Source organism: Anabas testudineus, chromosome 5 (genome assembly GCF_900324465.2).
Source record: "Anabas testudineus chromosome 5, fAnaTes1.2, whole genome shotgun sequence".
Classification (NCBI taxonomy): domain Eukaryota; kingdom Metazoa; phylum Chordata; class Actinopteri; order Anabantiformes; family Anabantidae; genus Anabas; species Anabas testudineus.
In genome coordinates this window covers 13,753,434-13,768,650 of record NC_046614.1, presented here as the reverse complement: position 1 = coordinate 13,768,650, position 15,217 = coordinate 13,753,434, and the positions used below count along the sequence as shown (strand labels likewise).

At 34.8% G+C, this 15,217-nt stretch overlaps 1 protein-coding gene across 1 annotated transcript; it reads right to left on the bottom strand.

Moving 5' to 3' along the window:
- Nucleotides 1–801: 801 nt before the first annotated feature.
- Nucleotides 802–14,962, bottom strand: LOC113153550 (inter-alpha-trypsin inhibitor heavy chain H4-like). The gene is made up of 24 exons (XM_026347236.1): nt 14,857–14,962; nt 14,430–14,509; nt 13,896–14,056; nt 13,721–13,825; nt 12,723–12,885; nt 12,518–12,628; nt 11,411–11,539; nt 11,144–11,260; nt 10,899–11,067; nt 10,199–10,309; nt 9,886–10,067; nt 9,597–9,776; nt 9,386–9,507; nt 7,503–7,672; nt 7,063–7,083; nt 6,316–6,360; nt 4,455–4,493; nt 3,984–4,022; nt 2,889–2,960; nt 2,211–2,318; nt 1,847–2,012; nt 1,384–1,532; nt 1,153–1,237; nt 802–1,035 (listed from the first exon to the last, which is right to left on the bottom strand). Exons 2-24 carry the CDS (start codon nt 14,499–14,501, stop codon nt 921–923), a joined length of 2,631 nt encoding a protein of 876 aa, XP_026203021.1. The 5' UTR covers nt 14,502–14,509; nt 14,857–14,962; the 3' UTR covers nt 802–920.
- Between the last annotated feature and the right edge of the window lie 255 nt (nt 14,963–15,217).

Sequence of the window (15,217 nt, the reverse complement as noted above, 5' to 3'; positions counted from 1 at the left end):
AAAACACGTATGTATTTTATAATATATCGTGTAAGTCATTTTTTAAGTCTGATTGTTTCTGACAGTGGCAGCTGAATGATGGTAATTGACACTGATAAGTTATGCTGCACTAATCATAAAACAGCCAAGGTAAGAAAGAAAGACAATAAGGAGTTTTGTTTGGTTCTGATTTTAAGTTGGTCCTAGGTTGATTAACATTTTGTCAGAAAGCTATAAATGCAATTTCAAATGCATACTGTGTGTTACTGTCTTCTGAATCAGTTTGCCAACTTTCTGTATTTTGATTCTCATTTCAAACACTAAGTGAAACAAGTTTATCTATTTGCTGCTGCTGATGATGATTATTTCCACCTGTCCTAAACAGGACAAATTTCCCCAGGGGAACAGGTAAAGTACAGCTCAGCTTAAGACTTAATGCATTTGTCATTACGGCTCTTAAAGCCTGAGCTGATTTTTTATTTTTTTTTTTGTTAGCTCTCATTGATTCATTTAAATATTACACTATTTTGGTCACATATTTGGAGCACTGATTGTCCCCCTGGAAATATGTGACTATTTCATTGTTAAAGTAAATAATTATTTCATAAATTAGTCAATTACAAAGAAAGACTATGAACAATGAATGGGAATAATTCAATTTAAATCTGTTAATGGTATTAGTGAGATTTGGAAGATGATAGGCATTGTAAATCACATATTACAACGATTTTGCAGGTCAGTTAAGGATTCTTGTCATCAGTCAACACTGGAACACAGAAAAAGGACATAAAATATGATGATGAATTATAATCTTTGGTTTAATTTTCTACTTTTATTTACTTGTCGGTAAACAGTCAAAAGTATTTGTCTATGGTTAATCAATGCTCGATTTGTTTTTATTTGAAATGACAACTTTTCATGTGACTATACATGGGTAACACTTAAAGTTGTGCAACAGTGAAATCATCCAGGCTTCTTTGCAGGGCAGACTCAGCAGACATGAACCAGCAGTCCAGTGTCGGGGAAATGGAAATACTGAAGTCGACAGCACTGGATCTACAACGGAATCACAGAAATGGTAATGCACTGTACTATGTTTGTCTAACAGACTAATAATAATTATAGCACCTTTAAATTGCTCCTTATCAACTAATTCTTCAAGACAAAATGTACCTGGTCACATCAATCTCTTGGTCTCTGATCTTAAGTTTTGTTGAGGGACTTTGCTGCACCTCCTCATAAACTGCTGCCTTTAGAGCTGGACTCAAAGAAGACAAACAATAAAGCAATGATACACACAAAATATTTGATATGATTTATTTTAAACTCAATGAAAACATTGATTCATCTTGATGTAATTGATGTTCAGGTGTACATGCAAATGTAATCAGCTTTTTCACCCACCTAAAATTCCATCACCTCTGTTGTCCGATGGCCGCTGCCTTAAAATCGGCCAGAGGAATTTGTTACCATCCTTCTCATGAACTAGGATGACCATGCGTGTGTCTCCAACTGCAACATCAAATTCCTTGTCCCGCCCAAGCACTGTTATACTGGAAAGAAATATGCACCTTGTCTTCATTTTCTGTTTGACTCTTTTAAAAGTCTCTACATACCCACACAGGTCATTTCACTTATGTGGGCTCAGATATTCTTACATCTCCTCCGTTTTAAACTCTATGCACCAGTTACAAACGATAAAGATGTAGTTTGTTCCACTATGGCAGATGGAAAAAAGGTAAAAGGACGATGAAGAAGTTAAGAGTATGAGAATGTGAGTGGAGTAAAAATCTCTGAAAATAAATGAATAAAACATTCTCAAAATATATAACTATGCCTTAAAGAATCACTCTGACTGTTTACTTACTCAGCTGTGACAAGGTCCCGTCCAGGGTTGCGTGTAACTCCTTGTCCTGCTTGTACATTGATGCCATTGGTGTCAATCTCAATGTACTGGTTATTTTTGAAGTGGATGCCAATTATTTTGAAGCCTCTGTTTCCTACTGAGTCAAGAAGACCGTTCACAGATAGCTCTAGTACAAAAGAAAACAGATGTACCTCAACACCACACTTAAAACTGGGAAATAAATACACATGATATAATGCAATTATTATTAGTAAAAAAGAACAATAGATAGTTTCTAAAACAAAAAGGCAAAATAATAATGTTTCTATGATAGAAAAAAATCATGAGTGGATAAACAGTGGCACACAGAAGCAACATTACTGACCCTCACTGGGATGGTGAAGTAATTTAACGAAGGTGTTTCCAGGTACATCAAAGCACAGCGGAAGAGACTGATTCTCAGCTTTAAGTAAAAACCTGTGGAAAACTGAAACTAGACAAACCGAGACAAAACTGAGTGAAACATGGTGACAAAGTAGATCAAAACTTGTTCTGAAAATGTTTTTATACATTTATGTCTAGAATCAAAGACACTAGTGGTGGTTTCATGATTATTTTTGATAGAATCTTATTTGGATCACTTCTTTATTATGTTTGCATTCCGTGGTAACTAAGGCGTACACAAAATGAATATGTTTTGATACACAACAGAAAAAAAATAAGAGCTTAGCTAATTAAATAATGATAATATTTAACAATAAATAATAAATTGTGAAAACAGAGCAGCTATCTGGTTAATGTTTCTTTCTCTCACCACAGACTTTTGTCATGAATGGTGATACAGTGGATAATGAGTAGGGTATTCCACATGAAGTCTTACCTTCCCAACAAAAATACGACATAAAATATATATAACACAGACATGTACTTAATGGTATACACATGTTTATGATACATTATTTGTCATATTATTATTATTTAGATATTTCTGTAAGATACTGTAAATGATAATTCAAGAACAAATTATATTTTTACATGTTAATGAAGCTATGCAATACTGTACCAGCTACTGGCCCAGCTTCTGTGGCATGCAGAACTGTAGAATCAGCAGAGATTGAATATTCATAATATTCTGCTAAATAAATAAATAAAAATGGCAGTTAAATACATGTACATCACAAATCTTCAATAGATACTAGATTAGCCTTTATCTGTAATTTTTTTTAATACATTCACACTTTGTTCCAATCCAGTGATGGATAGATCTTGTTTCATATGTCGTATTCATATTTGATCATATTATTTAGCCTTGGCCTTTAGCCTATGTGGACGGCACCTAAAGTGAGAGCGCATTTCCTCTTGATGTACTTTATGATGACAGTGTCCTGTTTTTTCTGTGTTAGGTGTAGCGACATAAACAGTTGCCCCTCTGGGACAATGATTGTTGTTAAAGATTTAATTGATGGGATTATTGAGGGGAAGTTTTTCAAATCTTAAATCTTGAATAGTTCTTTAATAATAATAGTAAAAAAAAAAAAAGAAAACTCATCAGAGGTATTTGCTATTTTCTACCCACATAACTAATTACTAACCTATTTAGTTTCAATTCACTAACATGCAACACTCTGAGATACACACTCTTTTAACCAGAAGACCAGAACCAGCATATAGGATAGATTCTCAGAGCATAGATTTGATGTGCACCAATATAGTAATTACAGCAACATTGAAGTGATGAACAATGCAATAATTAGAATCTAATAATATCTAAATGGATGTCCACTACTTTAACATTACTTTTGTGTTTTTGTTTTTTGATTAACATTTTAGAACTGTATTTAAGGATTTAGGACATCCCCATTCTCTTTGGCTAATCAGGCATCCTCCTGCCTCCAAATAGATGCACATTAGGTTAACTGTTGACTCTAAACTGTCCGTAGGTGGCAATGTAAATAGTTGTCTGTCTTTGTATGTCTACCATATGATGGACTGCTTACATTTTGTCAATTAATTAATTTTAAAAACGTTTCTTTTCTTTTTTTTTTTGGCCAAATCATGACACAATAAATAAGAATTATTTCTTGTCAGTAAAATTCATTTAGAATTCTGCACACAACTGTGTATTTTTAAATGTTAATGAATTTATGTAATACTGTACCAGCAGCTACTAAGCCAGACAGGTCCTCTTGAATATCTTCTAAACACATAAATAAATAAAAAATTGCAGTTATAAAAATGTACATTAGAAACCTTCCAAAGATACTAGATTAGCACATAATCGACTAACCTCAAGTTCAAAAAATATTGTCGCACATTATTCCAATCCTCACCAAAAGAAGGTAAATACAGGCCTTTTACAGTGATTTAAATGTTGTAAAAGATTTTTACAATTTCTTTAAAAATAATTATTAAGGAGCACAATTATTTATATACATTAATCAATTAACCAAATATTAATCGTACATGAATCTTGCCCTTTCTAACAAAAATACCACATAAAAATATGTATAAAACAGACGTGGTTAATATTATACACGTTTAAAATGCATTTTTTTCAGTAGTAGTTATTTAGAGGAAAATAAAGGAAAATTATATTTTTACATTTTAATGAATTTCTGTAATACTGTACCAGTACCCTCCATGAGGGCTGCACCCTCTTCATAATCTGCTAAAAAAAAAAAAAAAACGAAACGGCAGTTGTAATAATGTTCATAAGACATCATCCAAAGATACTGGAGTAGCAGATTAACTAACCTCAGCTTCAAGTAAAGACCTTTCTAAATGATATAAATACAGTAACCACAAACATTTGATTACTGAGTAAATTTCTTTTGTAATGCATTTTAAGACCAGGAATTTTACCGGGGATGGAAGGGATGGCTATTTCTGTATCTGTCTAATTCTCAAAAATCCAATGGTTAATGCAAAGTCTCTCTGAATCTAAATAATTGAACAATTAAATAATTGTCTAGTTCAACAAGAAATACAAGATGCCCACAAGTATTATACATCAAGATAAAGCTATATCGGAAGTTATATTGCATTTACATTTTACATTTAGCAGAAGCTTTTATCAAAGGACCCCTACTGAACCCTGCTGATTTAGATAAGGCTTTGATTTCTTAAATTTAAAAAGTTTATATAGGTGTATATAATGGTATCAGTTCTGATTATAATTGAATGGATATATTATAAAGTTTGTGCTACTTTTAAGAAAAGTAATACAGTGCATTCAGATGGAATTGGCCACGCCCAACTCTTTTCACGTTTCTTTTACGTTATAGCCGTATTTCAAAATAGATCAATTTTTTTTCCTCAAAATTCTACTAACAATGATTCTAGAGCCCCACAATATCAGGATTGAGGGAAAGATGAATGCTGCAATGTACAGAGACATCCTTGATGAAAACCTGGATATATTTTATTTTACTGAAACACTAAAAGTATTGCAGTGAGAAAAACATTAAGAGGTTGTATTTTAGTACTAACAATGTAACAGGGTTATTGTGGTCTTAGTAATAAATAATAAAATAATACCACAGTATTTAGTAAAGCAATGAGCAATAATATGGAAACCAAGCACCAAGACCTAAAGTAATTAATGAGAAACACTTGTAATAACTACAAAACACCACTATATTTCCTGGTACTGTATCTGTGGTGATAAAGATAACCAATAGACCATAAGTAAAACCACTACAGGCCATGATTGCAACTCTTCATTCCACTAATCATCCACCATCCACCATAATGTCTACATCCTCTACCCTTAAACAACTTGACTATTTATAAATCTATAATTTACTGCTGTGTCCTTAATTTGTATATATATATAAAACAGTATTTCTGATCTGCAGGGTCTTGCACACACAGATTAATTATTGTATGTGTATTCATAGACTTAAGTCTAGCTAGGACTTTTTTCAGTAGTTCAGTCTTTTTAAAATATGTCTGGGAATTATTACTTTGACTTTCACTAATCCTAACCAATGAATGTTTTTGCCCAACTATAACCATCTTTATCAACCTTTATTTTAAGGACTATTCACTGCAAAGACTAACTTCTATCTCATAACAATTACATCCTGACAAGGTCAGCAATCCACTGCACCTGGCGAAAAAATAAAGCATTGCAGCAGGTTTCTACAGAGATTACTTAGGGGTGTTAACAAGGCACTGCATGAGCTGTATAATCGGAAATCGATTCATATCGTGCTCTGAACTTATGTCATACATCCATGATCTGGTCTGTGTGTGAAGGTGAATTTAGAAAAATCAAAAAACCTGGGTGAATTTGTCAAAAAAGGGACAGGCTCTAACAGTAGATATAAAATATTCACTATATGTGTGCACATGTATAAATAATTATTACAACCTTTCTGCAAATGTTGAAGAAACCTTGTCTTGACCACACTTTTAAAATGGTAACAAACAAGAAATTTCACCAGCTGGTTTAGGGTGCAATTTTTTTTTTCAGGTATTTATCATACCGAGATCAAGATTATAACCAGGACTTAATGCAACTGCTCCACCTGCTGAGAGAAAAAGTTAATATCATTATATATGCATATATACATGTATATAAATAAATCATACTGTTCAGTATTATGTGACACATTTTTTTGTGAAAAAATAACTTCAGTATAGTTTTTTTTCCAAATAAAAATCTCTTTTTTACATACTGTAAATGATACACAATGCTGTGAAGAATTCATAGAAGTCATTTCAGAAAAGTGCAGTTTCTTACCTAGTTGTTGTCAAAAACACGGCATGAATAAATTATACATGCAGTAAAAAAAATTACATAAAGTACTTTGACTTAGTCATAATACCTTTTTTACCACTTAGACATGTTTAGTGAGGTATAATCAGTCCATAAACTGATCAAAGAAATTAAAGCTCTAGATATTTAAGGTAGACATTAATAGGTAGTATTAATATTTGCAAAAACACTAAACAGATGCTAGTGGCAATACATTTTATAAATGTAAGAAAAAACAGTAATATTTTAATATTATAAATAAGTGTTTTAATATTCTATAAGAAATGTAAATAGTAGTCAACTAGTTATCAACAGAAGAAGAAACACATTTTTTCCTAACCCAGTTCATATTAGTTATATGCACGATTTCTGTCCCCATTGATATCGTATGTGTTTTCAAAGTACTGAAAAAGATATACATATTGTAGAATGTTTGGTGTGTTTGTCATGACACAACATTGCAGATATCTCATACCTGTAATCTGTGGAATCATTGCTGTAAAAAGAAAAACATAATAACATTGAATTAAGATACAGTCTTGATTTACTTTTAAATATTTGAAAACTACTTTATAAATTAGCTTGCAGTCTGCAGAGACCCCCTATTTTCGGGGGTTGCAGAGAGATTTTTGGAAAACACATTACATTTATATAGAAATTGTGCAGTTAGCTTGAAACTAACTTAAATCTTTTAGCTTAGCTTGAACTGGTTGTATATAATAAATATGGAAAGATATAACATCTGTTTTAATGTATGTTTATCTTTTAATGGTTGTTAATCAGCTTTAAGTTTAACAAGTGCAACATTTCAGAAATATTTAAAGAAATTATAATTAATAAGTTATAATATGTCAGAAAAAAAAGATGAGGAGAAGATATTCATTTTTGACGTAGCATTCTTTTTGTTTTGCTCACGTTTGAAATGGTTCGTTTCTCCTTCCTTGGGTTTATGGAGCACATCTGTGTTTTCTCCTGGAGGCTTAGTGACCACCATAGAGGTGAGTGGCGTTACAAAGCTGTACTTCAGTGACAACTCCAAGGCCTCTTTCTTCATTTTGGCTTTCTCAGGTCCAGATAACTGCAGCCTGTGTCATACAATTTGTGATCAGGTTCAAAACATGTCAATTGTCATGGCAGTACAGTATGATCCAGTTATTTATCTTTTGAAACTAATTTAGCCTGGGAGCTGTGGCCCAGTATTTATTTCTCCTGTTTTAGTATACATATAATTACATTAGCAATGTTTAAAAACATGAAAAACCAATAATGTTCTGGTGGTATTTATATAATCTTTAAAGTACTGTTTAACATAGAAAAAGAGTCACAACTCCATATACCATCACAAGTTTAAATGTTTTTATATTGTTTTTTTTTTTGTTGTTTTGTTTTTTTGTTTTGTTTTGTTTTTATTTGCAACATTGCCCGATGATTATCTGTCAGAAAAATAGTTGGTTACCGCTTTTGTACGCTACAAACTGGGGCTAAATTTATCTATCCAATCTTTGAATATAAGGCTCTTACACGCAGTCAGTGTCAGTGCATATTTGTTCAAATATTTGAATTGACATTTACTTAACAAAACATTAATTCTGCAAGTTGTAAAACATTCTAAACAATTAATACATCAGAAAAAATTGCATCTGCAGCCTCAGCTCACAAGAGCAAGTCTATAATCTGTCCACCTGGGAGACTGTTGTTAACATTGGTTGATGCTGGACAGCATTTCATCCTTTGGCAGGGGAGTCTTTTTTTTAACAGTGCATTGATGATGGATTTAATAACAACTAGACTATTTCAGCAGAAATTGTGATCATTGGCCTCTGCTCTGGAAACGTGGATGATAGTACATGGGGCTGAACAGATGGTCTTATTTATCGTTCTTGGCAATCATGTGATACAGTTAAGTATTTTTAGCAATCAATTCACAATTTGTTGCTTTTATTTAGATGGGATGTAATAAAGAATACTTTTATTTTTAAAGTTGTATGGCCGTTAAGGTGAGCTCATATTAATATAAATCAATGAATGAGTTCAGAGACTTAGCAGTAACGTTGTGTTAGTAAATGAAAATCTGTATTTTATGTTAGGACATGACAAAATGGCTAACACTGAATATAGTCCCCATGGCTGTCTGACACTAGGTCTGGTCAGACGACATTAATAAAATTTAATTTAGTATTTTCTTATACTTATAAGTATGAAACATAATTTAATGCTTTTAATTTGAAGGGGTTTGGCAGAAGTAGTACAGACAAGTAGTCTTATTAACTAATTATAATTATCCAGTCAGAAGCAGAAATTTCAATATTTGTCTATGCCTCTTGGGTGTTGTGTCTTTAAATGGGGGAGGGGGGGGTGCAGATGAGCTGGGAATTGAACCCCTGGCACGGTTGGTGGTCGATCTGAGTGTGCTATAGTAGTTTGAGAGAGCTCAGCAGTCATAGCAGTTTAAGCAGAATCAGACATCTCAAAAAGAGACTGTTTCTGGCAAAACTGTAACTTTTTCCAAAAAACAGGGCTTTCTGAGACAGGAGACTGAAAATTGTGTTTACAAATGTGAGTTACAAAAGTGGTCACTTTAACTTGTCAGAAGAAATATCAGAAGAAATGTGACATTGTGGGCAAAACAGCAGAACGTTTTGATACCCGAGTGGTTTCTATAGCTGAAAATATGAGGAAGTAAGCACTGGAAAACATATACAGAGTATAACAATATAGCATAGGAATAAAAATTAAGAATCAATAATTTGAATATCCACTACTACAGAAGAAAAATGTCAGACAGCACACTCACTCACTCTTTTTCCAGAAGCTGTTTGACTGTGAGGTAGGCCCAAACCCTCTGGATGCGTCTATCAGTCACTGTTCCAGTCGACTGCACAGTGGCATTTGTGTCATGAAACCTCAGCCTTTGAGTCCCCTGTCAGTCCATATTCATTGTCAATTATCCATTTTACAAACCTTTCAGATAATTCACATAATTAGGAGTTGGTGTAGCTCTAATCTTACCGAAACGGCAACAACTTCTGGAGTGAAGGTTTCAATGTCATTGTCAGTGATCTGACCAGCCACCACAATCTCTGAGCCATTATAATACTGACTGAAGTGAGTCTGAGTTAGATTGGTCCCTCCTGTGTACATCATTGTCACATTTGTTAACAGAGGAGTGGCCACCTCTTCATAGAAACCCTGTTGATGTACAGTATAGGCAATATAAAAATGTTTAATCTTCCACAGCCAACAATTCCCAGTTTTATCTAAGAAAATGAATGAGGGAAGTGGAAGCCAATAAAAATACCTTGAGCTGTAAATCTGCATCAGAGTCCTCATAAATTCGTCGTGCCACACCATTGTTCTGTAGTGACATCTTCTCAAGAAACTCAAAATTGACATCAAAACCAAACCCAAGACAATAGAGTGAGAATTTGTCTGCAATAGCTCTCCTTACATTTGAGTGTATCGTTTCAAGATTTGTCTCCCCTGCAATGAGATAAGAAATGTGGTTTGAGTCCAGAACAAATTCCCTCAGTACACAACAATTAACCAATGTCTTATCTTTATCGCTTGTCTTGAGATCAGCTTTGTTTATTTTTTAGGATCAACTTTTTAACCTGTTGTTGGGTCTCCATCAGTGAGTAGTATGAGGATAGATGCTGAACCGTCTCTGGGATGTGCATTCAGCATACGTGCACCTTCCAGTACTGCTTTATTAATGTCAGTTGCTAAAGTGAGACAAAAATATGCTTGATTTCTGCCATTATAGTTATTAAATATTGACAAGAAAAATTATTTGCCCCTTTTATGAAATAAACAAAACGTTTAACTGTTTCATGGAAATTACCAGAACCAAAAGCATAAAAGTAAAATGAACTTTATTTAAGGGACTCCTACGAACAGTTTCACATTGTTGTACAGCTCTACATTGCATCATTCTGAGCTAGACTGAAGTTCACCGATTAAGAACATGAAGATGAGATAAGTTTCAGATGTCTGTCCTTTGGTCTAATGACACCACATTTGAGCTATATGGGAACATGTATGCTGCTTTTGTTTGGTGAAGGAGGCTTTAAAATGCTTTCTATAGTTAAACATCGCTGAAAGGTGCTGTGCGGCTTCATGCACAGAAAACACGTTTCTTCATGATCGCAGGCACCCAAAGAACATTATGTTGATGTTTAATGGTAATTTAAAGCAAGTAAACTATAAAACATTTTTAGTATAGACATTTCCATAAAAAAGTTGAGGTTTCTGTTTGATTTCATAAAGTTTTCCAATAATTTGAGTTTACCAATATTTATGAAAAACCCTCACCTCCTCTATCTCTGATACCCCGTGCAAACTCCTTGGCACTATTCACATTTGTCTTGCTGGCCTGAACAAGTTCTCTTTTCCAATGAAAAATGTCACCATCAAAAGTGATGAGACCAAAGTAGTCATCTTCTGCCAGGTCTTTCAAGATATGGATTAACGCTATCCTGGTCTGAAAAAAGATGCGTTTCATAAAGTTAAACTAAAAACTAAAATGTCTCCTTTAAGATTCTATGACAAACTCCTACCTGTGTTATTTTTCTGCCATGCATGGAGCCACTTTGATCAATAACAAAGACAACATTCTTTGGTATGCGCTGAAGACTAGATGGTGCAAAGTGATGAACAAAGTACCCATATGATGTCTTGGGAAAGTAAAAAGAAAGTTTGACTGATTAGACAAGATTGTTGATAAAAAAAACAATTTAAACATGTCATTACAATTACAGATGATTTAATTATGATGCTAACAGTCCATTATACATTAAATCAGCAGGAAATCGCACTTAATGTACCTTGATATCTCCAAATGCAAGATCCCTGTTGACATCATAAACAATGACCAGATCTCCATTCATACCCTTTTCTCCACAGCTGTCACATGTTCTCTGCTGGGCTTCAGTAGGATAGAAATATACCCAAGCCTGTAAACACGAGAAATCAAGAAAGAAGGTTGGTTGGTCAGAAAGACTGGTCTTTTGTCAAATTTGAATAAAGTTATATCTTAGATAGATTCCAGTATGTGCACGTTATTGAGGAGTCTTCCATGGACACAAAAGTTAGTTAAAGAGTTCCACAGCATTCTGTGCTTGGGATTATTGTTTTCACTCTATTAATGTCCCCCTTAGGCAATATTATTAGAAAACACTGTGTTTTTGCTGCTTGTTGTTTTTTGTTGCTGGTTGTTCTTTTCTGTCTCCTCTTTTCACTCACCACAACCAGTTGAGGCAGATGGCTCACCCATCTGACCCACCCCTGACCCTGGTTCTGCTGGAGGTTTCTTCCTCCAATTTAATTGAATTTATTGTGAAGAGTCTAGGAAGAAATCTGCATGAGCTTACTTTCCAGGCTATTAACATGTTTTTAAATATCCAAACCAGCACCTTGTATTCAATAATATCACAATAAAACAAGATTTTGTAACTGCAAAGACTGCCATTACACACTAGTAACAGGACATATAAGACATATAAGAGTATCGCAGGTAGGAAACATCAACCATGTACGCTATGCTTGTTGTATATTGGCCTATTGATAGACAGAATCTGACATTATGAAAACTTTAGTTTCAAAAAGAAACTGTATATCAATTGCAAGGCCTGAATTTTGTGGGGGATTGTCTACATTGAGCTTAATTTTAATATTTTCCACTAATCTAACTCTTAAAATGCAGGAAATTAATGCACACATTTATACAAAAATTACAAAAAGCAAAAGTCGAAGTTACAGCCTAACTGTAATAATTTATTAAAGTCATGTTAAATTATGCCAAACTTAGATCATCTATTGATCTGATGGAAAGCTTAATGATCTAGCTGTGGTACTGTTAGCAACTACAAAGCCCAGTTAAAATATATATTGATTTAAATACACATGAGAATTTGTCATCGCTGCAGCCATACCTGTGTTTCTGTCTGTGTTTTAGTGATGGCATTAGCCAAGGATTTGGTGCTTAGTCCACCTTTAATCTCAATGAAATTGATGCCAGCTTCCTCATGAATGTACACATCAACCTGGCATTAACAAAAAAATACAGTTAGATGTTACCCCAGTAGTTTATTCCTGGATGATCACTGAATATACAGTATTACTGCAGGAGAGACACACCTTGAAGTCTTTGACAGGCTGCATGGGGCGAGCGTGAATTTGCAGCTCATACTTTCCAAGTCTGCGTTTCAGCAGTTCCTCATATGTGAGTTCAAAAGTCACCTTTTTGTGAGCAGCCACAGTCACAGAGGTCTTAAATTCCTCCAAGGTCCTCCCTACAGAGCTGCAACAGAAAGGATAAGCATGGCACTCCTGTCCCAAAGTAATGGTGAAAAACTAGTCCATGCATTTGTTACTTCCAGATTGGACTATTATAATTCATTATTAATAGGATGTCCCAATAATTCCTTTAAAAGCCTCCAGTTAAGAGTTCTGACTGGAATTAGCAAGAGAGATCATATTTCTTCTAAGTTAGCTTCTCTCCATTGGCTCCCTGTAAAATCCAAAAGTGAATTTAAACTTCTTCTCCTCACTTATAAATCACTTCATAATCAGGCTCCATCTTATCTTAAATACCTCATTGTTCCATATTTTCCAAGCAGAACTCTCTGTTCTCAGGCCGCAGGTTTTCTTGTGGCTCCTAAAGTTTCTAAATGTAGAATGGGAAGCAGAGCCTTTAGCTATCAAGCATCTCTCCTCTCCCAGTTCAGGTTCAGGAGGCAGACACCCTCTCTACATTTGAGACTAGACTTAAAACTGTCCTTTTTTATAAAGCTTATAGTTAGAGATGGATTAGGTGACTCTGACCCATCTCTTAGTTATGCTGCTATAGGTTAGCCTGCTGGGGGAACTCTATTGATAAACTGAGCTCCTCTCCTCTGTCCTTTCTCCTCTATCTATTCAAATGCCACCATTGTATGTCATTAACTTTTTGTCTTCTCTCTCCTGTAGTTGTGTTTCCTCCTCTCTGTCTCCCTCTCTCTGTACTTTTCTGCAGGTATCCTCGACCTTGTGTTATCTCCAGATTCCAGTTGACCTGCTCCAGATGGTCACCCACTATGAATCTGGGTCTGCTGGAGGTTTCTTCATCTAAAGGAAGTTTTTTCTCTCCACTGTACCTGACAAGTCCAGCACTTTGCCCACGGGACACAGCCTTAGTGTACTGCTGCTGAGCTTCCTCCTTAGCTTTCACAACACCATCATACACCTGGCCATCTATAAACCTGAAAAAGATTGTGTGTATGCTTTATGATCCTTTAATAATAATTCACAGATCCATCTTAGTTCACTCACATTGTGAATTTACTGATGAAGGCATTCTTGGGGATCCGAACTTGGAATTCTATTTCCTTTGACTCGTTCATACGATTGGCCACACGGCTTGTGATGACTGTGGTAGCATAACGACTGGACACTGTGGAGTTGATGTGAAAGCTGTAGATGTTCCAGTCATCCTGAGGAAATGCAGGAGGAACATATTAAATACTAGTGACCTAAGTGATGTTTTGACTGATGACTAGCTAACCAGTGATCAGATCATGGTGCAAATCAAACTGGTTGGGGGCGTCTGTGAAATCTCATTGGTCTGACTGCAGAAACACCCCATTCTTGTTATTTGTAAGTGACTCATTGATTATGGCATGTGAACTGTGGTCTTTGAACTGTGACTTTGATATTTATCAATGTAGACTTCAGTGTGTTCACCATTGCTGAGACATAAAAAATTCCTAAGATCTGTTAACTGTGAAAATTTATAAAAAGAAAAAATATATATAAAAATATATTTATTAGACCCATTTTTCTTACAGTCTAGTTTTATGAACTTACCTTATTTGGCAGTGTAGTAACCAAACACAGTAGCAACCCAAAGAGGGTGATTTGCACCACAGCTCTCTCCATGATGGTTCCTACCAGAGTGCAACCAAGAGAAACAACTGCAGCATTAATGTGTACACATTTTTTTCATGAGGGCAAATTCTTCTCTCTCCTCCTCTCTAACCTGCAGAAAAGCAAACATCCCACACACAGCTAAAAGAAACTGCTACATAAAGTTCAACTACTCATGTGATTTTAAAGAGGAACACAGTACTAAACCAACAAATAACACACATCATTACACACTTCATATGTTCGGCTCGCACACGCTAGCTTGACGTAAATTGAGCCAATTACAATAACACGCACACGCAACCTACCACATACAACAGTTAACAACTAACATACTTCTAATGACCATAAACATATGCATACTTACAAAGACAAATGTTTTCCGAGGCACAAACGTAAAAAGCACATTCAGCGTGGACATGAACTACTTCGATTTACCGTCGAAACTAGCTTAGTGCACCGACGGCGAAAATACATCAAAGATATGTTATTTATCGGAGAGTGGGAAGAGCGCTCACTCTGCAACTAATTATATTAACAATGCTCCACTAACATTCACCACTCTCACTCTGACTAATTTCCAGAGCAATAACAAAATACTTTTTAGCTGCCTCATTAATTACTTATGAACTGAACAGCATCACAGTCAATGGGATCAAAACGGGTGCCGACGGTAAACAGTGTCTGCATTGTGCATATCTCCTATTCTATGCACTTTGTAATAGAGG